The sequence below is a fragment of the Crocodylus siamensis genome, chromosome 5, assembly GCF_052110815.1.
Source record: "Crocodylus siamensis isolate JL-2025a chromosome 5, ASM5211081v1, whole genome shotgun sequence".
Lineage (NCBI taxonomy): Eukaryota > Metazoa > Chordata > Crocodylia > Crocodylidae > Crocodylus > Crocodylus siamensis.
In genome coordinates this window covers 73,391,690-73,417,633 of record NC_143399.1, presented here as the reverse complement: position 1 = coordinate 73,417,633, position 25,944 = coordinate 73,391,690, and the positions used below count along the sequence as shown (strand labels likewise).

At 48.3% G+C, this 25,944-nt stretch overlaps 1 protein-coding gene across 1 annotated transcript in view; it reads right to left on the bottom strand.

Moving 5' to 3' along the window:
• Positions 1–7,403: 7,403 nt before the first annotated feature.
• Positions 7,404–25,944, bottom strand: part of LOC149864278 (uncharacterized) — a 31,373-nt gene continuing 12,832 nt past the window's right edge. The window contains exons 4-6 of the mRNA XM_090049775.1: positions 21,257–21,758; positions 19,408–19,524; positions 7,404–13,877 (exon numbers count right to left, since the gene is read on the bottom strand). Coding sequence (XP_089905901.1) covers positions 13,066–13,877; positions 19,408–19,524; positions 21,257–21,758 — 1,431 coding nt within the window. The 3' untranslated portion in view covers positions 7,404–13,065. The remainder of the gene's footprint in view (positions 13,878–19,407; positions 19,525–21,256; positions 21,759–25,944) is intronic.

Sequence of the window (25,944 nt, the reverse complement as noted above, 5' to 3'; positions counted from 1 at the left end):
ATTAGGAGATTGTGGTGTCAATGGCTACACAGTCAGATGGGTTGCCAATTGGCTGGAGGGCCGCACCCAAAGAGTGGTGGTGGAGGGGTCATTTTCGACCTGGAGGGATGTGGGCAGTGGGGTCTCCCAGAGCTCAGTCCTTGGGCCTGAATTGTTCAACATCTTCATCAGCAACTTGGATGAGGGGGTGAAAAACACCTTGTTGAAATTCGCAGATGACACTAAGATGTGGAGAGAAGTGGGCACACTAGAAGGGAGGGACAGGCTGCAATTGGATCTGGATAGGTTACAGGGGTGGGGAGATGAGAATAGGATGGGTTTCAACACTGACAAGTGCAAGGTGATGCACCTGTGGAGGAAAAACTGGCACCATACCTACAGGCTGGGGAACTCCCTTCTTGTCAGTGCAGAGGCAGAAAGGGATCTTGGAGTCATTATAGACTCCAAGATGAACATGGGCCTACAGTGTGGGGATGCAGTCAGGAAGGCTAACCACACTTTGTCACGCATCCACAGATGCATCGCAAGCAGGTCCAAGGAGTTGATCCTTCCCCTCTATATGACATTGGTCAGGCCGCAGTTGGAGTACTGCGTCCAGTTCTGGGCACAACACCTCAGGAGGGATGTGGACAATGTCAAGATGGTCCAGATGAGGGCCACTCCCATTATCAGGTGGCAGGGCAGGCCCTACGAGGAGAGGATACGAGACCTGAACCTGTTCAGCCGCCACAAGAGAAGGCTGAGAGGGGATCTGGTGGCCGCCTATAAACCGGCCAAGTTAGACCAGCAGGCAATGGGAGAGTCCCTGTTCCCCTGAGCACTACCGGGAGTAACGAGAAATAACGGCCATAAGCTGACAGAGTAGATTCAGGCTAGATATCGAGAGGCACTACTTCACAGTTAGGGCGGCTAGGATCTGGAACCAACTTCCAAGGGAAGTGGTGCTCACTCCTACCCTGGGGGTTTTCAAAAGGAGGCTAGACAATCATCTAGCTGGGGTTGTTTGACCCCTGTACTCTTTCCTGCCCATGTCAGGGGGTCAGACTAGATGATTTGCTCAGGTCCCTTACAACCCTACCCTTCCCACTATGCTGGGCACGCAGGTCCTTTTATACAGTCCAAGGCTTCACACCTGAAGTCTTCCAGACCTGAGTGCTGCAGTCTTCAATCAGGTGGGGGGAAGGGGCATGACTTAACTCCTCTGCTGTCTCCTGATTGGTGGATGAACTCCACCAACCAAAAACAGCAAGATTTCAAGCCTGAGACTCAACCCAAGCTCCGAAGGCAAGCCTCCTACACCTGTTAATGATGATGACAGAATAAATATACCATGGGGTAAAATCCAGGATAAATTACTCCATAGCAACAGCAATTGTGTTGTGTGTGCCCACATCCAGGGAGAAAAGAAATGAGAATTTTGGAGGGGTGAGGGGAGAGACGCACAGAGAGCCATGCCATGGGGAGGGCACAGGAGGTAGTGGCATGGGGGAAAGTGGAAACGGAAGGATACAATAAGATTCTAGCATGTGGCCGGAGGGGGGGAGGGCATAAGAAGAGCCCCAGACAGGGAACAGGCAAGTGCGTGGGTTGGAAGGAGTCCCTAAAGTAGCAGAGGACAGAAGGGCAGCACCCAGTGAGGGGAGAGAGCTCAGCAAGCAGAAGCAACAGAGCAACAGCTACTCACTGCTAGCCCAGATTGAGTGAAGAGGGAGGCAGACCCAGCCATGCTCCAAGACATGCACTTTAGGCAGCACTAGAATGGTATCTGCTGGTAGTACCAGATTAATCAGTTAGGCTCTTCCATTCATTTTATTCTCACAATGCACATAGCATCTTAGCTGGGACCCAGAAAGAATAAGCCCGACTCTCCTCTTGCTTCCCTGGTGTACACTATGAACACTAAAAATGAGGAATAACTCACCCCTCAGGTTGAGAAAGAAATCAGCCCTGCTGACTCCAGTGGAGATTTTCCATGTTGTAACGGGTGGAATGCTGTTGTACTCATGATGGTCTGGGAAATGCACGAGGCAAGGATTTTTTTGTGGTATCTTTTACTGGCCCAACTGTCTACTTTATGAGTGATATAGCCCCAAGTCCAATGAGAGACAAACATATTACCAGTCACAAACTATACAGTTGGTCCAATAAAAAGATATCACAAAAAATCATTGCTTCTCATAGAGATTTTCCTAATTCAGGCAAGAAGAAAACCAGGTCCAATTGAGTTACTCCTGTACAAGTACAGCTAGTGTGAAAAGGAAGCTGGTGATAACAGTATGGACACAGAGTATGGTTATCGTAGTGATTTATCCTGAATTTAACTCTATGGTAAGGACTGAACACACAAACAGTTTCACCTCACAGCCTATATAAAGTAACTCTGGACTTAAACAATGGTGAGATGTATCCAGGTTTATCCCAAAGTGAAGAGTCAGGCCCACTGAAATATCTCCTGCTATCACTGGGGTCAACTGGTACAATGAGCATCTGTGGACTTCTGGAAAAGGACCAATGCTACTGTAAAAGCTGGGACCGTTTCCCAGATCAATGAGAGGTACGGTGCTCTACAAGGAAGCTCCCACCCTCCTTTACATAAATTGTCAGCCATCCTGTTGCTGAATGACGGTAGAAAGTGTGACAAACATGGAAAGAGCTAGTTTACATGGCGGAGGAGACTTCTGTATGGGAAAACATGGGCAAATTACTTTAATCCAGCCACCGAGGGTGGACTGCTATCAAAGAAAGGTAGCAAGACATCAGTGCAGGCTCACAAACTGAGCCCATCCCCAGAATCCCTAGCCATTCGTACAGCTGACAATGATGCCCAGGCTGCCATGTCTGCATTGCTAGTGGGATAAAGGCCCACCAGCTTCTGTAGCCAAAAGCACAGAAAGCTGGGATATGGCTAGTGACAGTCAGTCACCTCTTACTTCCCAGAATGAATGAGCAGGTAGCCATTTACAGCTGAGTTGACTGTGATCAGCTTTCAGCAGAAGGGCAAAGCAAGACTCAAATTCACATCTCTGGAACCAGTGCAAAATGCTTTAACCGTCCTGCTGCCACATCCCAGCATTTGTTGAGGAGGCAGACTAATTCATTTGCCTTCTCCTGCTGGTCACTGCCATAGCTATCCCAGGAAGGGAACATGTTGGTGCATAGGAGGAAGATGGCCTGACAGGCCACGAATAGAATGGGCAGTATCTGTAAGATGATCCCTCGGCTATGACTTGTCCTATTCTTTTGACATGATAGAGGGCTTTTGTAGAAGTTTTATCTCCTGTCTACTTGGAAATTGTGACCAAACACCACTGGTTTTTCACCTCCTATTCCACAGCCCCAATCAGAGCCTGAAAACAGCATTTTCAGTCTGGAAAGCTTCTAACATCAGATAGATATTATGGGTCTGATCAAAACCTGGAGGACAACAGCCATGCAAGAGCTCCACTGGTGCAGCTCAGAGATCTGCAGAGACATTAAAAATGTTTAGATGCCTGACTCACTGAAAACCAGGAGTCAAGCATTTCACTCCTTGAAACTCCATCTGCCCAAAGGATATTCAAACAGCTGGACATGGCCTGATGACTCTGAAACTCATGCTAAGCTTGGGCCTACTCACAAAAGTTAAAATACAGAATAATAATGCTAACTGCAAGAGGATGTGAGTTCATGGCTAGGCCATCTAAGAAGGAATAATGAAGTATCTCTTCCAGCTTATCTTGCTATATTTAGAATGATTTCAGGCAGACTCTTAGTCATCTGGTGTGTAACCATATGAAATGTCTATTCTTGATTAATTAGTATGGTAAATACTTCTTTTGCGATTAACTCATGTTTATGTGCCGAAAGGAACATTCTCCATATGTAATAGATGTCTCCTCCTGATTTAGTATGTTTTCCTGGCTGTTAATCAGTTTCTTGATATGTTCAAACTGGATAACCTCGTGTTACTGAAGAAGGTAACTCATTCAAATGAGAAATTTCTGATAGCCAGTAATGAGCAGGTTTTTCGTGTTAATTACTGCCTGGGACTCTCTCTTGATTTACACAACTAAAAGAATGCTTTGAAGATGCTAAATTAAGGGTATAAGAAGGCAGTAAAACAGCAAACAGCGTGCATGCTTGAAGAGAGTAAGAAATCTCTCTGACATCAGTTGCTGATGTGCCCAACTTACTCAAGAAGTTGAAGAGAAACAGACCGCCTCTTTGTCACCTGTTTAGTGAGAAATCATCACCTTATAGCTAATTACTGGACTTTGATTTGGTCACTTGACTTGATTTTGAATACTTGCAGTAAATAAAGCGTTTCTGTCACTCATCGAACAAGGTGCCATGTTGATCCCTGGACTAGTCTGGAATCCGAGGTTTTTATTTGCGAACTGGCCTGGCAAAAGAAAAAGAAAAAAGGAGAGAGACAGACAGAGGAAAGCTAAGAGGAGATTGGATTGTCTTCTCTGAAAACATGGGGGAAGATGGTAAGAGAGGGAGAAAAATGGTTTAAGCTGAAGAACAACATTAGCACAAGGACAAATGGCCACATCTAAAATTAGGATAGCAACTGGAAGGTTCCTAGCATCAGATGACTTATTCTTGATCAGCTTCCCTACAGGAAGGCAAGCAGCCTAACAATGCTTAAGTCAGAACTTGACTTATTTATGGAGGGGACTCATAACCACAGTGCCCAAGACAGGAAAGTCCTAAACTTTGAGGCCCAGGAGGCCTCTTTCAGTCCAACTCCTCCTAAAATGATTATCTTTTGTTTTCATTTAAAAAAAAAACAACAACCTGTACATATAGGTAGAGTTCCCAGGGAGATGCAAAGGAAAAACAATTAACAGGCAGCTATTGCACACAGCCTCCAACTGCAACCTGAACCAAAGACCTGAAGTGGAAACTTAGGGGTTCAGGGATACTGTTGGCAGGGCAAAGGTAGAGGGATACATGACATCCCAGATCCAGGGCACAAACAACACTGGCTATGTGGGCTGACAGAGAAGTTTTCCTTTGCCATTTGAATCCAATGGTTCTAAGATACTATACTCCCGCTGCACAGTCCAAGCAGCAAGAGGTCTTTAACAGAGGTCCTCTGGACTCACTGGTAGAATCATAGGAAGGTAAATGTTGAATTGGTAACCCAGCCTCAGAGTAGTGGCACTACAGGGCTTGCCTCAGGCCAACAATGAAAAGAAGAGCTTCTCAAGTAGATTTGTTTTTAAAAGACACAGCACACTCCATTAAGTGGACAGCACCATCCTAGTCATGGTGATGGCAAATCATAGGAAACCCAAGCTAGATGTGACAGCACTATAGAAATGCTGGGCCAAATTGTTTTTATCAAGCCATGGAGTTTCTGGATTTATAACTGAAGATGAAAAAGCATCATCTGAGACATCTCAGGTATTAAGACTACAAAGGGTCTTTTTTAGGTCATCCATCCTAACTACTTGTAGAGCCCAAAATATTTTGCTGCATTACCTCTCAGCTGAAAGTAGTCATACTGTACTGAATGCACTTCATCTTGTTTAAAGTGGGGAAGCCAAGCAGCCCTAGTTGTGGATTCTACAGGGACTGTCTTGGAATCTGAGGCACTTAGATACAACCAAATGTTTGGTTAATAATAAGCCAGCAAGAATCAACGTTTTTTTGGCAGACATGCCCCAAATTAGTCCCACACCCTTCCCCAAGTGCCACTAAGAACCCTTTCCCTTGCTCAGTATCTGCTCAGCTTTCTCTTCCCTTATCAAGCTGCCGCTCTCTGGTTCCTACCCTATGTTCCCTGCCTGATCTGATGCTCTGCTTTCAACTCCCTGCCCTATCTGCCACTGTGCTGCCTGTGCCCTCCCCAATCTGCCATGGGCCAAAAAGAGGCTGCCCATGCCACTTGTGGCACCCATGTTGCAGGTTGGCTACCTTGTACTCGGCCACCCTGTACTAAAACATCAACCTAGAATGAATGGTAAAGGCTTCTTTTAACCCCAGTTGTTACTGGTGACCTCAAGCTGTGTGTCTGGTTAATCATCTGCCAGAAAAGCACCTATGTCACGATTTAGAGAGAATCTGCCACTGTTGTCCTTTGGCATTTGTTCCAGTGGTTAGTCACTGTACAAAAAAAAGTCTCACTTCCAGTTCAGATTTGGATAGGTTACAGGAGAGAGACAGACAGAGGAAAGCTAAGAGGAGATTGGTTACAGGAGTGGGTTAACAAAAACAGGATGCTTTTCAATACTGACAAGTGCTGCACGTGAGCAGTAGTAACCAGCAGCACACTTATAAGATGGGAAACTCCCTTCTTGAGAGCACAGAGGCAGAAAGGGATCTTGGAGTCATTATTGACTCCAAGTTGGACATGGGCTGACAGTGTGAGGCCATGGTTGACAGGGCTAACCAGACCTTGTTGTGCATCCACAGGTGCATCTCAAGCAGGGCCAAGGAGGTGATCCTCCCCTCTATGTAACACTGGTCAGGCCACAGCTGGAGTACTGTGTCCAGTTCTGGGCGCCCCACTTCAGGAGGGATGTGGACAACATTGAGAGGGTCCAGAGCAGGGCCACCCGCATGATCCGGTGACTACAGGGCAGACCCTACAATGACAGCCTGTGTGGGACCTGAACCTGTTCAGCCTTCACAAGAGAAGGCTGAGGGGGGACCTGGTGACCATCTATAAACTCACCAGGGGGAACCAGAAGGGTTTGGGAGAGACCTTGTTTCCCCTAGCGCACCCTGGCATAACAAGGAATAACGGCCATAAGTTGTTGGAGAGTAGGTTTAGATTACACATCCGTAAAAACTACTTCACAGTCAGGGCGGCTAGGATCTGGAACCAACTTCCAAGGGAAGTGGTGCTGGCTCCTAGCCTGGGGGTCTTTAAGAAGAGGCTTGATGCCTACCTGGCTGGAGTCATTTGAGCCCAGTTTTTCTCCTGCCCAGGCAGGGGTTGGACCTGAAGATCTACAAGGTCCCTTCCAACCCTACTTCTACGATTTGTCTGGATTCAACCTTCTAGCCACCAATCTTTCTTCTGCCTTTCATTACTGGATTCAAAAACTCTTTAGAAAGCTGGTATTTCTCCTTGTGAAGATACTTATACAGTCATGAAGTCAGAGTTGCATTAGATATATATTCATAAAGAAGACTGAATGACTCCAACAACATATAGGCAATTCCCAGTAACCACCTTACAGAAATCAACATCCAAATCATAAGCATCCAATTTAAACAGAGCCCAAGAAAGACAGAATGCTTTGTTGGGAAGCAGATGAATGCACAATATACAGTTCACTGCAATATATCTATCATTATTCTCAAATCACATCCAGAGATCCCTCCAAAAAGACAACCTGACATGGGGTGGGGAGAATGGTCTTTAACTCAAGATCACTCAAAAGAACTAACAACCCAAACGTAAATCACAGCAAACTTGCCTTGGCAAACTCAAGTTAAGAACACATTCTTTTATTTTTTTATTCATTCATACAAGTTCTTCCCAATTTTATTAGCTACCATGATTCATATTAGCCAACTTGAGTTAGAGAGTTTTCCTTTTTTAAAAGAAAAGACAACTTTTGTAACTCAGGGTTTCAGAGAAAAGAAAGATAGGAGTGATGCTCACAACAACCATAGGTATATATTTGAATTGAGTGAATGAGCTGGAATTTCAACTAGAAGGAAGCCTTTGAACTGCAAAGTCTAGAGAGAAAATGAAAGGTCATAAAGTTGATTCCCAAGCAATTTCTCCATGGAAGCACTGTACCACATGTCCTTTTTATCCAGCCCAAAGGCTTGTTAGTAACATCTTGGGAAATAAACCAGGGTCCATTGGAGAGAAAAGTACTGGGAAGCAGAGGCCCACTCAGGACTAACAGCCAGTTTCATTTTTCTATGCAAAGGAAGTACCATTTTATACCACCTCCCTGCAGTTGAGATTTTAAAATCACAATTTAATAATTATTATTTGAGATCAGGCATGATCAATCAGTCTTTCACCTTCCCCCCACCCTCCTATGCAGTCCACTTCCATCCCCACCCCAAAAACAGAAATATTGGCTAGGGATATTTACGTTCTACACTATAAACTCTGTATTGTACCTCGCCAGTACATCATTCCCCTTAGAGGACCATGTGCTCAGGTACAGCTTTTAAGAGATGCACCGATATATTGGCTGCCTATCAGATCAGCACCAATAAAAGAAGAAATTATATTATCAGCTATCAGCTTTTTTTGGCTATTGTAGCCAATAATATTGACTGATAATTATGCCTTCTGGCCAGGGCCCTGGATACCTGGGTTCCCTCTCCCCCATGGGGCCAAGGCCCCCCAGGAGCCTGGGTTCCTTCAGGAAATGGCGGGTTTCTCCTTATAAGTGGGCAGCATTCTAGTCTGCAAGGGGTCCTGCTTCGGGCTGCCAAGAGCAAGATACAGGGGACGCTACATGCACGTGCACAACTGCACGCATGCACGTGGCCAGAAATACAGCTGGGCAGTGTGGAGATCAGCTTCCTGCAGGTAAGTCTATGGTGGGGAAGGGGTAGATCAAGGCCCCCATGGTGAAGGAGGGAGTGGGGCAGGGACAGGGGCTAGGGGTACTGCCTACCCAAGGTGGTGAATGGGACACAGGACCTGGGCAGGGAGTTGGACAGAGCCATGAATAGCTTGTACAGGGGGCATTGGGAAGGAAGGTGGCTCCCACCCCACTGCATGCACCCCCCAGGGGAGGCATGGGCAGGAATATGCCCCCCCAGGTTTATGTAGGAGTTGAATGCAGGATGCTTGCTGTGGGCTCAGGACTCTTCACTCTGCTGCCATGTGCCCCTTGCACTCCCAGCAAGTCTGCCTCTACCGCTACCCCCGCGAATTATGTCACCCACCAGCAAGGGGCTCCCAGGGCAAAGGCAGCAGAGCAGAGAGCCCTGAGCTCACAGTGGGCAACCCGCATCTGCCCTCACCTCACTCAGCTCAGCTCTCCTCCACTTTAAGGCATCCCCGCACTTTTAAATGGTGGTGGCAGCACTTGAACTGAAGCTTATTCAACAAGCTTTAGTTTAAGTGCCCCCGCCACCATTTTTAAGCACAGGGATGCTGATACATGTGACGCAGGACAGGTTTCATAGATTTCATAGATTTCATAGACATTAGGGCTGGAAGGGACCTCGGGAGATCATCAAGTCCAGCCCCCTGCCCAAAGGGCAGGAAGTCAGCTGGGGTCATAGGATCCCAGCAAGATAAGCATCCAATTGACTCTTGAAGGTGTTCAATGTAGGTGCTTGAACCACCTCCGCTGGCAGACTGTTCCAGACCTTGGGGGCTCTGACAGTAAAGAAATTCTTCCTTATGTCCAGCCTGAAACGGTCTTGCAGGAGTTTGCGACCGTTCGACCTCGTCATCCCTTGGGGCGCTCTGGTGAACAGATGTTCCCCCAGATCCTGGTGGTCACCCCTGATAAACTTATAGGTGGCCATCAGATCACCCCTGAGCCTACGCTTTTCCAGGCTAAAGAGTCCCATGGCTCTCAGCCTGTCATCGTAAGATCTGTTTTCCTGACCTCTGATCATGCACATGGCTCTCCTCTGGACTCTCTCAAGCTTCTCCACATCCTTTTTGAATTGTGGAGCCCAAAACTGGACGCAGTACTCCAGCTGCGGCCTCACCAAGGCCGAGTACAAGGGGAGAATGACGTCCCGGGATTTGCTCAAGAAGCATCTATGGATGCACACCGCATTTTGGTCGCTTTACTAGCCGCAGCATCGCATTGGAGGCTCATGTTCATCTTGTGGTCAATGATGACCTCCAAGTCTTTTTCTTCTGTAGTGCTAACCAACGTAGCACTGCCGAGCCTATAAGGGTGCTGCAGGTTTTTCCTCCCAAGGTGGAGAACCTTGCATTTTTCGGTGTTAAACACCATCAGGTTCTCGTCTGCCCATTTGCTGAGCTTGTCCAGGTCAGCCTGGATCACCCGCCTATCTTCTGGCGTGGATGCTTTGCCCCAAAGTTTGGTGTCATCGGCAAATTTGGCCAGTCCACTCCTGACTTCAATGTCCACATCGTTAATGAAGATGTTGAACAGTATGGGTCCCAGGACAGAGCCTTGAGGGACCCCACTGGTCACAGGGCACCACAATGAGTGACTGCCATCAATCACAACCCTCTGGGTCCGACCACGAAGCCAATTTCCCAGCCAGCGGATCGTGGTGGAGCCAAAGCCACAACTGGGCAGTTTGGCCAAGAGGTGATCATGGGATACCAGATCAAAAGCTTTTTTGAAGTCAAGATATATGACATCAATCTCTTCTTCCTTGTCCAGGTGATAGGTCACCTGGTCATAGAAGGAAATGAGATTGGTCAAACAAGACCTACCCGCTACAAACCCATGCTGGCTGTCCCTTAGAATGTTAGCCTGGGCCAGTCCCTCAAGGATGGCCTCCTTAATAAACTTTTCCAAGATCTTCCCCAGGATAGAAGTCAGGCTAATGGGCCTGTAGTTAGCCGGATCCACTCTCCTCCCTTTCTTGAAGATCGGCACCACATTGGCCTTCTTCCAGTCTTCATCCCGTCAGCATTGGCCAATATGGTTGGTTAGTAATCAACTAATGGTATCAGTCAAGAAAATCTTTATCGGTTCACCCCTAATAGCCCTCATTAAATACATATTGAAACAGGAGGAAATGATACTGAATGAGAAGTAACTCCAAATGTTGGGCAAAGAATTACAACTGCCAGTCACCTGCTGCAACCTCATCAATTTTAAAGAGGGCTGAGAATCATGGGGGCCCCAGGAGCGACTATCAGCTCCATGGAGGGCAGCAACAAACCCCTCTCTCCCAATTCTACAGCTGTGTCAACAAAGCTACAGCTGCTTTTACTACAGCTTGAAGCCTCCTGCAGCAGATGCAGCTCTGCTGACAGAAGCTTGTAAGACACTTCATTTCTGCTAGTAGAGAAGAGTGCATCCTGGGAAGGTTCTGCCAGTATAGCTGTCAGCAACAGGGTGCAATCTTTCCACATCACTAGCTGACACAGCTATGCCAAAGCTATATAGACAAGGCCTCAGGGAGTGGTCCACTGCTGTTACTCATGAAAGATGGGGTCTCCTTCAGAGCCTAACTTCACCATTGTGTTTTTAGCAAGCCCTACATGCATTCAGGCCCACGCCTATTTGGCCATGGTTTCCATCTATACTCCACTGTGCAGCCATCATCAGTTAGTACCTTAGGCGTAGCATGTCTCCTTGTTCTTTAGCCTCCCAATGGATCCACTGAGTTCCTTCATTTCTTGTCCAGTTCATGAAACTCAAAAGGCTGTGGGGGGAGGGGGGTAAGAAGAGAAAGGAGAAAAAGGTCTGTCTTCTGCTGGACCTTTCTTCTGCTGTAGGTGGTAACATGCACACAAGCCTTTGATCCCACAAAAGTCCCTTCAGCAAGAGGTGGTTGGTAGTACTGGCAGCAATATGCAAAATACACCAAGGAAAAGAAAAGCAAACCCAAGACAAAATACATCCACAACATTAGACCTACCTACACCCTTACACTAAGGCTCCAATTGAGCCTTGGTCGCATGTTGGCCCATTCTGCAAAGGTAGCATTTCTCCCACAGCCTTCAGCACCACTTCTGCCCCACAGTGCGATGCCAGACTTGGGTGCAGAAGTTCAGAGTAAATCCTCATGTGCCTCCAGGTGGGTGAAGAACTCATTTCCTGAGTAAGTGCTTTCCTCTGGTTTACTATTCCATCCAGGAAGAGCACAGACCAACTGCAGACCCTTCCTCAACCTGACAAAGGGTATTTGTACCTGGAAGCTTACAAAGATTTTTTCCAACTATTTGAGTTGGCCTAATAAAAGATATCATATTTATCCATAGAACTTTGTTCGCCCATGTCCTTAGACCAACATAGCTACAACCTACACCCCTTCCTCTGGCTTAGTGATTTCACTCCCCATCCCCCAGCTCTCCCCAGCAGTCCCCGACATTTATAAACACCTCCTCCCATCATATGCAAACACACAAAACACACAGGCTTCTCCCCCATGGTTTTCACTGTGTAGGCATCTAAGGTATTAACAGGTGCAATTCATACGCAGATTAAGCCTGGTTCTGCTGACAGAGCTTTTTCTTCATTGAGGACCTGCAGTAAACTGAGAAATCACAATAAAGTTTATTCCACGTGGATAAACTTAGTCTCTTCTCCTCCCAACTGTGGATTCTCTCAATTCTCTGGAAGCCACTTGCCATCTGTTCATGCTCATGATAAGTGTAGATTCTCCAACAAGTAATAAGCACTGAGTTGACAAAGCACGCACTGGTCACCATCCTGCGTGGATTCTTTGACAAGTATTAAGTGTTGGCTCACATAGAAGCCATTCATCCCCAGGGCCAAAGTCACATATGGTTCTTTGATGTATAATACATATTGAGCTAAGTTATGACTGTGGATCCTCCAAAACATAAGCAAAATTGAATGCACAAAGAGCTACTTGTTATCTGTCTGTGGTCACTATTATGCATTGATTATTCAAAGGCAGTAAGCACCAAACTCACACGAAAGTCATTCTTCAAGGTATCCAGATAGTGTTATATATAGATTCTCTAATGTGCGTGTATTACATGTGGCTGGAGTCACCATCCCACTTGAATTCACTCATGTATAATAAGTGCTTCACTCACACAGAATGAGCTCATTCCCATGTCTCCAATTACTTCTATGCATGGATTACCTGATGTGTATTGAATTCCTGTGGAAAGCTGATAACCACATGACCAGGTGGACTCTCCAAGACACAGTAAAGGCTATACTGGAATAAGAGCCACTCAAATACACAACCATGGTCACCACCACATGGAAATTATCTGATGAATAACAAGCCAGGCAACCTTCTCTGAAAGGCATTTGCCCATGCATCCATGTGGCTTTCCCCAACATGTATTCAGATCTGAGCTGCACTCAGAGCCCCTCCCTTCGACCAGGCACATTTTCACCATCACTGCCCCTCCCTGGAGGGGCTCCCCAGCACTTAGTGAGGCACAGGCATGATTTCCAGGTCCCCCCTGACCCCTACCCTGCAACAGGGGCTGCTCATTCATATCATCTTGCCTGCATGGGTCCCATGGTGTATGAGGAGGGCAGAGCTCTGACTGAAGGCCTTGCCACACTGGGCACACTGGTAGGGACGCTCGCCGGTGTGAATGCGCTGGTGGCGGATGAGGTGGGAGCTGCGGCTGAAGCTCTTGGCACATTGTGGGCAGCGGTAGGGCTTCTCCCCAGTGTGGGTACGCTGGTGCTCCAGGAGGCGGGAGCTCTCGCAGAAGCGCTTGCCACACTGGGCACACTGAAAGGGCTTCTGGCCAGTGTGCAGGCGCTGGTGTTGAATGAGGTTGGAGCTCCAGCTGAAGCGCTTGCCACACTGTAGGCAGTGGTAGGGCTTCTCACCTGTATGCATGCGCTGGTGCTGCAGCAGGTTGGAGTTCTGGGTAAAGCTCTTAGCGCACGCTGCGCACTTGTATGGCTTCTCACCCGTGTGTGTGCCCAAGTGACGCATCAGATGGGAGCTCTGGCTGAAGCCCTTCCCACATTCTGTACACTTGTAGGGCTTCCCCTGGCAAGGGCGGGGGCGGGGTGTGGAGCCTCCAGCATAGGACAGGGCTTGGTCAGGGGAGTCCCCCTGCTCACTGTCCTTCACCCAGGACAGCTCATGGGCAGGGCTCCAGCCCAGCCTCTCCTCTACAACATTGCCCTGAGCACCCCCAACCTCAGCCTCGCTTCTCCAGGAGAGGTCCAGGTCTGGGTCCTGGGGTTTATCCACTTCTGATCCTCCTAACAACATCCTGTGGGGCTCCACCAACTGCTCCTGGGGACACAGCTCTTCATGCTCCTCCTGCCTGCTTCTAGCACCTGTGGGAGGCAAAGAAACAAGTCACTCCTTCAACAAGTCACTCCTGAGGCTTAGGGAGCGACGCGAGATGCACAGATTAAAGCCCACCGCACCCCCACACCCCAAAGCTGTGGGGGCTGCCTGTCACTTTTTCAGGCTCTGGGGCCCAGGAGCATGGCCACCTCCCCTTGTGGGGTCTGCTCCCTACTGGGGTCTCTGGCGTGCCAGCTGGAGGAGCTCCAGGCCACAGTCCAGAGACTGTGTGCCATCAGGGACTGTGAGCAGGAGATAGACTCCTACTGCCAGGCCCTTCTCCCCCAGGAGACAGAGGGTAGACTACAGTCTCTCTCCAGGACAAGGGAGGACCCGAGGACCTCCCATTCTGTCCAGCCACGGGGTTGGACCAAGGTGGTCAAGGGCCCCAAAGCCCGCCACACCAAGGCTCCTGCCCCACTGGAACTTTGCAACAGGTACAAACCTTTTGCAGCCCCAGCATAGCCTGGTAAGTTGCCAGCTCCCACAGCCAACACAGGCTTAACTGTAGCTACTGCCCCCACTCTTCCTAAGACAAAACGCAAAGTGTTTGTCGTGGGAGACTATCCTGAGGGAGACAGAGGGGGCAATCTGCCGCCCCAACCCCTCGGCCCGGGAATTTGCTGCTTCCTGGGAGCCCGTATCCGAGACATTGCGGAGAAGATCCCTAAACTCGTCCAGCCCACTGACCACTACCCCATACTCCTTATCCACATGAGCACCAATAACACAGCTTGGAACTCTCCCAGCCAGGTCATGAGGCACTACAGGGATTTGGGAATGGGACTTAAGGGGTTGGAGGCACAGGTGGTGTTTTTCTCGATCCTTCCAGTTTCAGGCTACAGGCTGAGGAGGGAGAGGAGGATCCAGGTAGTGAACCAAAGGCTGCGGCACTGTTGTCATCAGGAAGGCTTCGGCTTCCATGACCACAGTCTGCTCTTTGGTGAGAGAGGCAGTGAGCTGCTGAGAAGGGACGGCCTCCACCTCTCCTCGCTGTGAAGAAGGCTCTTCTCAGCCAGACTGGCTGACCTGCTCCACTGGGCTTTAAACTGAGCCCACCGGGGGTGGGGAGGGCTACAGCCACTGCTGGCCTGCTGAGCAATCCTTGCAAAGCCAGCAGGCCAAGGCACTTAAGGGAGCCTACCCCTGCCCCAGCCCTGAAGCAAGCTGTGGGCAAGGCAAGACCCCCACAAGGGGACACTTGCATGCCTGTACACCAATGCCAGGAGCTTGGGGAATAAACAGGAGGAACTTGTCCTCCTGCTCAACACAAACAACTATGATGTCACAGGGATAACGGAGACCTGGTGGGACTCCACCCATGACTAGACCACGGATATAGACAGCTATACCCTGTACAGGAGGGATTGCGTGGACAAAAGGGGCAGAGGTGCAGCTCTCTATGTCAAGCAGAGCTACGCATCCATACAAGCCAACATTGGCACCCAGGGTGGACGACTAGAGACCCTCTGGGTTACAATCCATGGGGAACACGGCACAGGAGATACAATGGTGGGAGCCTACTACAGACCTCCCTCCCAGAATCAAGAGATTGACCAGAAGTTCGCCAGGGAATTGGCTGAGGTTGCACGCTCCCGGTCCATGGTTGTCAGCTACTCCGACATCTCATGGGAAGAGTGCTCAGCCAGATCCAAACAGTCACAAAGCTTCCTCACGTGCATGGATGAGCTCTGTATGACTCAAGAAGTCTACAGGCCAACAAGAGGCAAAGTACTGCTTGACCTGGTACTGGCAAACAAGGACAACCTAATCAGCGACCTAACGATTGAAGGGAAGCTGGGTGACAGTGACCATGAGCTGATCACCTTCACCATCTGCCAAAAAGCTGACGAGTCACTCAGCAGTACAGGGGTCCTCAACTTCAGGAGGGCTGACTTTGACAAGCTCAGGAGACTTGTCGGTGAGGCCCTAAGGGACCACAACCCCCAAAGGAGGGGAGTCCAGAAAGAGTGGTTGCTCTTCAAGGGAGCAATCCTAGATGCACAAGCTAAAGCTATTCCGTCTCAGAGGAAAGGCAGCAAGAGGGTACAGCAGCCCCCCTGGCTCTCCAAAGAACTAGCAGTCCTCCTGCGTCTAAAAAGACAGACCTACAAAGGATGGAGGACAGGATCCACTGCCAAGGAGGAATACTCTGCACTGGTCAGGACCTGCAGGGAACAAACCAGGAAAGCCAAGGCTACCATGGAACTCCAACTGGCTGCAAGCATCAAGGACAATAAAAAGTCCTTTTTTTTTTTAACTATCATTGAATCACAGAAGTAGGGTCAGAAGGGACCTTGTAGATCTTCAAGCCCAACCCCCTGCCTGGGCAAGAGAAAAAAACTGGGCTCAAATGATCCCAGCCAGGTAAGCATCAAGCATCTTCTTAAAGATCCCCAAGGTAGGAGCCAGCACCACTTCCCTTGGAAGTTGGTTTCAGATCCTAGCTGCCCTGACTGCGAAGTAGTTCTTATGGATGTCTAATCTAAACCTACTCTCCAACAACTTATGGGGAGCCAGAGGAAAAGCAAGGGCAATATTGGACCCTGCTAAACCAAAAGGGAGAACTGGCAACTGATGCCCAGGAAAAAGCCAACTTGCTAAATGGATACTTTGCATCAATCTTTCACAAATCCCATGGGACACTCCTACCCATTACAGGACAGGAACGCCTAAGTGAGGGTGGTTCTTTGCCCGCCATCAATGCTGACCTGGTGAAGGAACAGTCTGAGAGGCTGGACACCTTCAAGTCAGCTGGCCCTGACAGTTTACATGCCAGGGTACTCAAGGAGCTGGCTAGCCTTATAGCCCAGCCCCTGTCATGGATCTTTCAGACCTCCTGATGCTCTGGTGAAGTGCCCGATGATTGGAAGAAGGCCAATGTGGTGCCTATCTTCAAGAAAGGGAGGAAAGTGGATCCAGCAAACTACAGGCCCAATCAGCCAGACCTCTATCCTGGGGAAGGTCTTAGAAAAAATCATCAAGTAGGCTATTCTTAACAGACTGGCCAATGGCAACACCCTGAGGGACAGCCAGCACGGGTTTGTTGTGGGTACGTCTTGCTTGACCAATCTCATTTGCTTTTACAACCAGGTGACCCATCACCTGGACAAGGTGGAAGAGATTGATGTCATATATCTCAACTTCAAAACACCCTTCGATCTGGTACCCCATGATCACCTTTTGGCACAACAGCCCAACTGCAGCCTCGGGTCCACCATGATCCGCTGGCTGGGGAATTGGCTCCGTGGTCGGACCCAGAGGATGGTGGTTGGCGGAAGTCAATTGTCATGGTGCCCCGTGACCAGTGGGGTCCCTCAAGGCTCTGTCCTTGGACCTATTTTGTTCAACCTCTTCATTAATGATGTGGACATCGGAGTCAGAAGTGGACTGGCCAAGTTTGCTGATGATACCAAATTTTGGGGTAAAGCATCCACATCTGATGACAGGGGGGTAATCCAAGCTGACCTTGACAGGCTCAGGAAATAGGTGGATGAGAACCTGATGGTGTTTAACACCAAAAAATGCAAGGTTCTCCACCTTGGGAGGAAAAACCTGCAGCATGTCTATAGGCTCGGCAGTGCTACGCTGACTAGCGCTATGGATGAGAGGGACTTGGGGGGGGTCAGGATTGACCACAAGATGAACATGAGCCTGCAATGTGATGCTGCAGCCAGTAAAAGCGAGCAAAATGCTGGCTTGCATCCATAGATGCTTCTCAAGCAAATCCCCAGATGTCATTCTCCTGCTGTACTCAGCCTTAGTGAGGCCGCAGCTGGAGTACTGCATCCAGTTTGGGCTCCTCAAGTCAAAAAGGATGTGGAGAAGCTTGACAGAGTCCAGAAGAGAGCCATGCGCATGATCAGGTCAAGAAAACAGACCTTATGACGAGAGACTGAGAGCCATGAGGCTTTTCAGCCTGGAAAAGCACAGGCTCAGGGGCTACCTAATGACCACCTATAAGGGGTGTTTACCAGGACCTGGGGGAATGTTTGTTCAGCAGAGCGCCCCAAGGGATTACAAGGTCAAACGGTTATAAATTCCTGAAAGACCTTTTCAGGGTGGACATAAGGAAGAATTTCTTTACTGTCCGAGCCCCCAAGGTCTGAAACAACCTGCCATCAGAGGTGGTTCAAGCACCTACTTTGAACACCTTCAAGAGAAACCTGGATGTTTTTCTTGCTGAGATCCTATGACCCCAACTGACTTCCTGCCTCTGGGGCAGGGGCTGGACTCGATGATCTTCTGAGGCCCCTTCCAGCCCTAAGGTCTATGAATTCTATGAAATTTAATTGGGGAAGGATGAGCTGTTAATGGAGATGGATGGGAATGGATGGAGAAAATGGATGGGGTGGATGGGAAGGTTTGGTTCTTATACCCATTATCTCCTAGAAGTCATGGTTGTTAGACATGCTCATATAAGAAAAACAAGCACAGGTCAGACCAAGCCAAGTTCCCTTCAATGAAGCCAGCTCCATCCCTAGGCAGACTCAGTCTTGTCAAACCCAAGTATTCAATCATCATGCTCTAGTTCCCCCATCAACTGCTCCGGAGCTATTTCCAACTCGGCCACCAGCCTGCTAGGTGAAGTTGGGCAAGTCACTTACCTGGCTCTGAGCCTGTTCTGCCCCCACTCCGTAAAAGGGGGATGATGACACCAACCTCCTTGGCAACATGCTTTGAGATCTACAGTAGTACTTTCTTGTAAGTGTTATTGCTATCATGGATCAGGTCCCAAGAGACCAAGAGATTGGGTTAGAAATCATAAAATAGTTTTTAAATATTGATTTAGGGATTAAACATGTGGGATTTTTTTCCAGAGTTTAGGAGTTATATTTTCAATCTGTCCTCCCCAGCAACCACAACTGCAAGAAACTGAAATTTAAAAAAAAAAAAAAAAAAATGAACACACTAATAAAAGAAAACTATAATTATGTAAGATAATACATGACCTGAAGAGCTCAAGGCTTTGAGGAGGGGAAAAAAAACAAAAACAAAACAGGAAAAACATTTTGGAAACACATAAAAAAAAATTTTCATTTTCAAAACAATATTCCATTCTAAAATGGAAGTCTCTCTCTCGCTCACACACACACACACACACACACACACACGCACCCCCCCACACACACACACACGCACACTCTTAAACCTAAAAATAAAAAGCCCTGTTAAATTCTAAAGGAAAAAACTGTCACATTCTTTAAAAGGAAGCGCTTTGCCAAGCCAGAGTTGCATTTCCCATAAAGAAACCAGAATTTTGGCATTCCATCCCAATTTGGGATTAAATTACATTCTCTTTTCTGACCAGATCATTTTTTTTTGCCACCTTCTCTTCTGACAGGGTTTCCCATGCAGTTTTAGTAATAAATTAGACAAGAATGTGTTTGGGATGGACTGGATAGAGATGATACTGCCTCAAGCAGGTTAGACTAGATGACCTCCGGAGATCCCTTCCATCCCTTCTTTCGCATGATTCCACCACAGGTTTCTGTATGGATTAAGTGTGTCCCTCACCTGTGCACATGGCTCCCTGGATCACCCTCTCCCTGGAGTCTAAGAAACCCACAGGATGAGGCTCCTCTCCTTGCTTCATCCGGGATTGCACTTTGTCAAGTCCAAGCACTGGAAATGCTGTTGCAGGGGGAAAGGAAGAGAAGAGATGAGATCACAACCGAGGGACTGGGAGCAGCAAAGCATCCCATAGGGCTGCAACTGCCTCTTCCCTGTACCACAGGCTGGGAACCTTGCTAGTATATGCCTCCTGACATGGAAAACAACAACATATCCCTGGAAAGATACCAGACCCTTCCATGCAAGTGTGTTTGATCCTTTGTGTATGAGTGTCCTTGTTCCAACACCTGCATGCTGTACCAACATCAGTGTGCTGACAACACCTGGCTGAGCACTCCCCTTGAGTGCTTACCACATAGCTGTCAAGGGTTGCAAAAGCTGTACCCCCAGCTGCTTTTAAGCCTCTAGCATCTGAGCAGTGTCTAGGTCCTGCCTTCTTGGGGCTTCTCTGCCCACCATCATTCCCCTAGCCTCCCAAAAAAAGAAGCTTGTTACCCATTCAGTCCATCATCAGGGTCCAGTACAACCCCTCAGATTCCCATCAAATCTTAAATTCCCCCCTTCCCAAAGCCTCAAGGACATGAGCTTTCTGGTTCACAGACATCCTGACTTAGCACCGGATTTTTAAGTAAAAGTAATGAAGCACAAGAGGCTACAGATCCTGAGAGATCATGCGTTCTCCCTTCCTTCTGGGAGTCTCAGAGCATCCACATGTGGTTAGAAAGACAGGCAAGCAGCAGGTCATCTGCTGACTCTAAACAGCCACCCTCTCCTCTCTAATTACCAAACTCAGCTCTCACTTCCCTGCCAGCCTGAAGCTTCCTGTGTTTCTCCCAGTAGACATGCCTTGTAAACCCTTTTGATGCCCTTCTTTACCACCTCCCTCTCGTGACTGGTAATTTGCTACTCTATCTCCCTTCAAACAAGAGGAAGAAGTGGCTTCTTCCAGCTCAAGTAAACCCATCGTCCAGAGGCTTGTGCACTCTGTTGTTAATTTTTAATGACCCTCCATTGTCCCTGGTCTGGCTTGGACTTTGTTCAGCCCTGCCAAACCCATGTTTGATATGCAAAGAGGATGCAGAAGTACAGCAGTTTTCATTGTACCAAGTAGGTTAACATCAGCCAGAACTGGTAGATTGTGCAAAATACTCCCCAGTTATTTCACAGCATCGCCTCTTTGATATGTGACATAAGAGATAGGCCCTTGCATATCAGCTTCCTATAACAGGAGAAATCAGCTGAGGCAGATTCTATGCGTTTTTTTAATGCAAGTTGCTCACTTACACCCATCTATGTGCAAGTACCCCAGTCCTTGAACACAGCGGATCAAAGCACGCAGCAGGAGCTCTGCCTTCAGGAATCATTGCCCAGCACTTTCCCCAGGTTTGTCTATACAGGGAAAATGAACAAGGTAGCTCCCTGTGCGGACATGCTATTCCGGGATAAGTTTAGCTGCATTTAGCAACAATTATTGTGCTCCCCATGCGAAGCCCATGCTACAGAGTTGAATTGCTTCCACCAGAAGAGAAGAGAGCTGCTTTACAGCATGGGCACTGCTCTCCCCCAGGTATGTTCCGCAGGATCCCTGGGCAAAGCTCTGCACCTTCCTCTGGCTCACGGGCTCAGCTCCATTTCAGGGACCGCAGAGAACAGCCTCCGCTGCTGGCCCAGGTCCTCCTCGCCGCACTTGGTATTAACCTCTGACCCTCACCCCTGCCGCTACTGCCCTAGGACCCTGCAGACAGAGCGGAACAGCCCCCTCCACGCCCGCAGGCGGCTCGTGCTCACCCACCTCTGCGAGCTAGACAGGCCGCCGCTGGCCGCGGCCCTTCCTCAAGGCCCCCGGGCCAGGCCACTACGGGGCTGCCGCTGGCTCGCACCCGACAGCGGCGACTCGGCCCCCAGGGCAGGGCAGGGCTGGGCTGGGCTGGGGGCGAGAAGCCGCGCACCGGCCCTGCGCCCCCCAGCTGCCCGCGCCGACGCCGATGCCAGCCCAGGTAGAGGATACCGAACCACCCGTCCCGCCGCGCAGGGAGGGAAACTGAGGCAGGGCCGGGAGCCCCGCCCCGCCCCGCCCCGCCGCGGGGAGGACGTGCCCCCGCGCCGCCCCCACCTGCGCTGCCGCAGCCGCCGGGCCAGCTCCGCGCGGGGAGATGCGCCGGGGAGCGCAGGAAGGTCCTGTGCCCCCTCCCCCCCCCGCCCGCGGTCCTCCAGGGCCGCTCTGCACCGGAGCCAGCGCCCGGCTCGCTGGTGTTAACCCTCCCCGCCCCGGGCCCGTCCGAGCCGGGCAGCAGCTGCCCCAGGGGCCGGTGAGCGGCACCGCGGCTCCCACCCCCAGCTCAGACGTGCCTCCCTGGGCGCGCGGGAGCAGGAGCCGGCCGCCCTGTCCTCCGCCCGGGCGGGGGGGAACTGAGGCAGGAAGAAGCCGAGTCACAAGTGCCCCCCTCACGTTATGCCCCGCTCTCGGCCAGAGCTAACGGGCGCTCCCGGCCCGCCCAGACCCAATCGGGCGCCTGGGGAGCGGATCCAGGTGTCCCAGTCACATCGCACCGGCTGTGCCACCAGCGCCAGTGTGCCGGCCAGCTCCAGGGACCTTCCCCTGCCGGGGTCGGGGACAGAGGTGTTTCATTTTGCAGAGACAATTTTCTCCCCCTGCCCCTGGCAGAGGCTAACAGTAAAGGTGCAAAGGGATCTAAGGCCTGCCAGGCCACAGAAGTGGGCAATCCCTCTGCCCAGGGAGGAGGCAGTAGGTAGGTTATCACTTTTAAGGGCCTGCAGCTGTGCTCTGGCCCCTGAGCCTTGCACCCAGTTACAGTGCATTTGATTTGAACCTGTGACCATTACTCCTTTCCCTGTTTTCCTATTTGTCCCAAAAGTTCATTTGGCACATACTCGATAGCCCCATCTATTAACAGTGGGGGGCTAACCCTTGTTCTGTGGGCAGAAGGCCCACGTTACTGATATGTGTCAAATGGACCTGCAATGCCACAGGTGCACGGTTAGGAGACGCAACTGTAGGAGCCCGCATCAGATCCCATCATACCATACTGCCTGATCCCTGGCTCCCCCTGCACCAGAAAGTAGCAAGCTTGGCTCCCTGTGCTCCTCTGGATATGCCCCAATTGGATGATCATGGCTTCCAGCCAGAGGAGCCTGTTCATCCTGGCTGGGGGCTCCAGGGCTCCTAGCCATGGGAGTGCATGGTGCAGTCCCTGGTTGGGAGCCCCCATCAACCGAGGGGCCCTCCCAGCCCCTGGAGCACACAGGAGTCTTGACAGGTTTCAGTGTGCTCCAGAGGCTGGGCGCTATTCAGTTAAAGACATGATAGGAAACAGCCACAAAGTTACTACACATCTTTTGTATAATAACTTTGTGGCTTATTCCTTGGCTTATCACACTGCATGTGGCCAGGTCGCTACTTAAAAGAGGATTAACCTGTTAATCATGGCTTAAGTGTAACATCTTAAATGCTTTGCAAAGAGGGTCAGAATGACACTCCTTTTTTAGTGGCCAAAACAGGGATATGATTTGACCAAAATAATTTGCCCAAAGCTGGGCAGGGCTGTGATAGAGCTAGAAGTGAAACTAAGCTGTCCTAGGTCCCAGCACACTACCTGCTTTGGCCACTATGTTCAGTTCTCACTTTTCCCCATCCTGACTAGTCTATTTGGGCTGTAAGGTTGTCCAGGCAGGCTCCACAGAATGCTCTTTCTCTGTATGATGTCAAGCATACTGGGGCCTCTTGGAACAGCTGTAAAAAATATGATTAATAATCATAAAAGACAGATTTTATAACTCTTTCTCCCCTCCCCCAATCTCCCACATCTGACAGCTACAGAATTTAATATCCAATGAGGAATGGTAGGATCTTGGGAACATGTTGCAGATACTTGAATGATATTGCTGTCACTCATGATTTTTTTATGAGTCTTGAGATCTTTACTTCACTGTGATTTGGGGATACTTCCAGGTTTCATGCTTTTTTTAAACAAGTAAATTTCTAATCTTTATAGCAGAGAAAAGGTGGAAGACAGGACCAGACTGTGCTCTTTTAGAGTCTTTATATAAAAGCAAACATGAAGAAATCCCAATGAATTAATTTATTAATTCATTTAAATTCTTGTATTTTGAAGCCAAATTCATGATTTGGGAAGGGGCTGATGCATTATTTTGGAACACTTGGAGTCGGTGATATTAAGTAAGCTTAAAATATGTATGATAGTAATAAATTTAAGGAAAATACTTCCAGGGAAAAAGAAATACATCTTACAGAGATTACATACTGTACAGGGAAAAGAGCTGATAAAAAATCCTACTGAAAGTTTTTCCATCTAAAAATCCCATTTCACTGCAATCAAAATGTTTCTCGGGAATGGATTGATCTGCAAAAATTAGGTTTGGTTAAAAAACTAATGAAGCATTTCAATCATCATTTTCCAGTTCAACACTTTAAATGGAACACTGATTTTTCATTTTGAATCAACCTCATTTCAAAATCTGTTATTTTAAAAAGTATCTGTATTTTAAAACAAAGATTGGAAAGAAAACTTTTACTTTATTGATACAGAATGTTCCAATTCACCTGAAATTATTTTATTTTCCAGAAATTATATTTTGCAGGACATTTTAACTTTTGTTTTGCTCTAATTCAGAATGAAGGCAAATTTTGAAATGTCAGATTTTCCCACCAGAAGGGAATTCCAGTTTTCAGCTATACCTAATTGGGAATAAATATGAGGCATTTTCATGTGGAGCCACTGGGAGTGATAATTTTGTATCACCATACTGTGTTTCCCAAGTGCTTGACCCTGAGGATATCAGAGTTACTGTAGCAGTCCAGGGCTACAAGCTGTCTCTTAGTGCAAACCTAGCCTGCCTTGTTGTGAAAGCAGTACTGTACACAGGACTGGATATATGACCTTGGTTGTATTTCTGGGCACTCACTCCCATTTAAAGTTTTTCATAGATTTCATAGTTTTAATTTTCCTGGAAGCAACACAGGGACACAGCAAGGCGTGGTAGGAATGATTGTGATACAATGTGCAGCACCTCTGATGGAGGTATCTGTCAGACTTCTGGCAAAAACTGTAATCAAATGCTCCAGTTTCACATCAGCACCCTTACCTGGAGTGTAACACCAGAGAAATGGGCTGGCAGGTGCTACTTGATCCAGTCCCTGATAGTTGCAGGCAACCATGTAATAGATATTAAGTCCCAAAGTAACCAGAGGAACATCCTCTCTAGTAATGTTCCAGGACTAGCTATAGAGACTAATATTTTACATCTAACTGTAGCAACTAATGTTTATATTCAAATTGATTCCCCACTATCAATCAAGATGGTGGTTATTTCCATTCTGGCGTTAGAGCCTAACAGAACTCCCTTTAACCACTCAGAAAACTTGATGAAAACAGAAAACCACAAAAGGTTATATAGATATCTTCCACAAATACGTTTGGGTCCAAAGGCCCAAATCTAAATGTTTTTAAGCAAAATAAAATCTTTTTAGTTTCCAGCCAAAAAAACTTTGGTTTTCAGCTTAACATTTTTGGTTTCAGACCAAAAGGTTTAATAAAACATAAAATGTTCCAGAGAAAGCTTATTGTTTTGGAGGAGAAAAATCCATGTAATCAGTTCATTTTATCAAGACTCCAATTTTTGGTTTTAAAGGATTTTGCAACAATAGGAAACAGGATGCAAGACTAAAAATAATGATGCAGACAACATAGTAAGACTGGGACACTCCCGTGAACGGAAAGCTGGTAAGCACTAGGAAAATATGGACCAGTTCTGTGCATCACAAGTTGCAGTGTGTTGAAAGGTGCAGGTTCAGTTCATAGAGTTTAAGGCCAAAAAAGACCATTTGATCATACACCTAGTCCAGTGGATCCTAAATGGTACTGTGTGGGCTACTGTAAGACCATGTTAAGTAACTGATTTTCATAGGGTCTTAATTTAAAAGTTTGATAAGGTTGTATGGAGGTCCAGTAGATAATTTGAGGGTAAAAATTGGTCTGCTGGCCCCAGAATCCATGAACTATTGACCTAGTATGACTTCTTATATATAAAACTCCATGCAAATTACTCAATTTCACCTCCACTGAGCCCAGTAACTTGTGTTTGGGTAAATTCCTAACTCTCTCAAAGCCTAAGGGTGACTAAACAACTCCTGGTGTGTTTGTAGCCTGTGTAACAAAACAACAACAGTAATACTCCAATTGCCTGGAATGGACCAGGTGCTGTGTAATGGATGGAAGATGGGTGCATCCTGAAGAACATCCTGTATAGGCAAACTGCAAGTAGGGAGAGAAGAGTAGGGCAACCTAAATTTCATAGATTTCATAGACATCGGGGCTGGAAGGGACCTCAGGACATCATCGAGTCCAGCCCCCTGCCCAAAGGGCAGGAAGTCAGCTGGGGTCATAGGATCCCAGCAAGATAAGCATCCAATTGACTCTTGAAGGTGTTCAATGTAGGTGC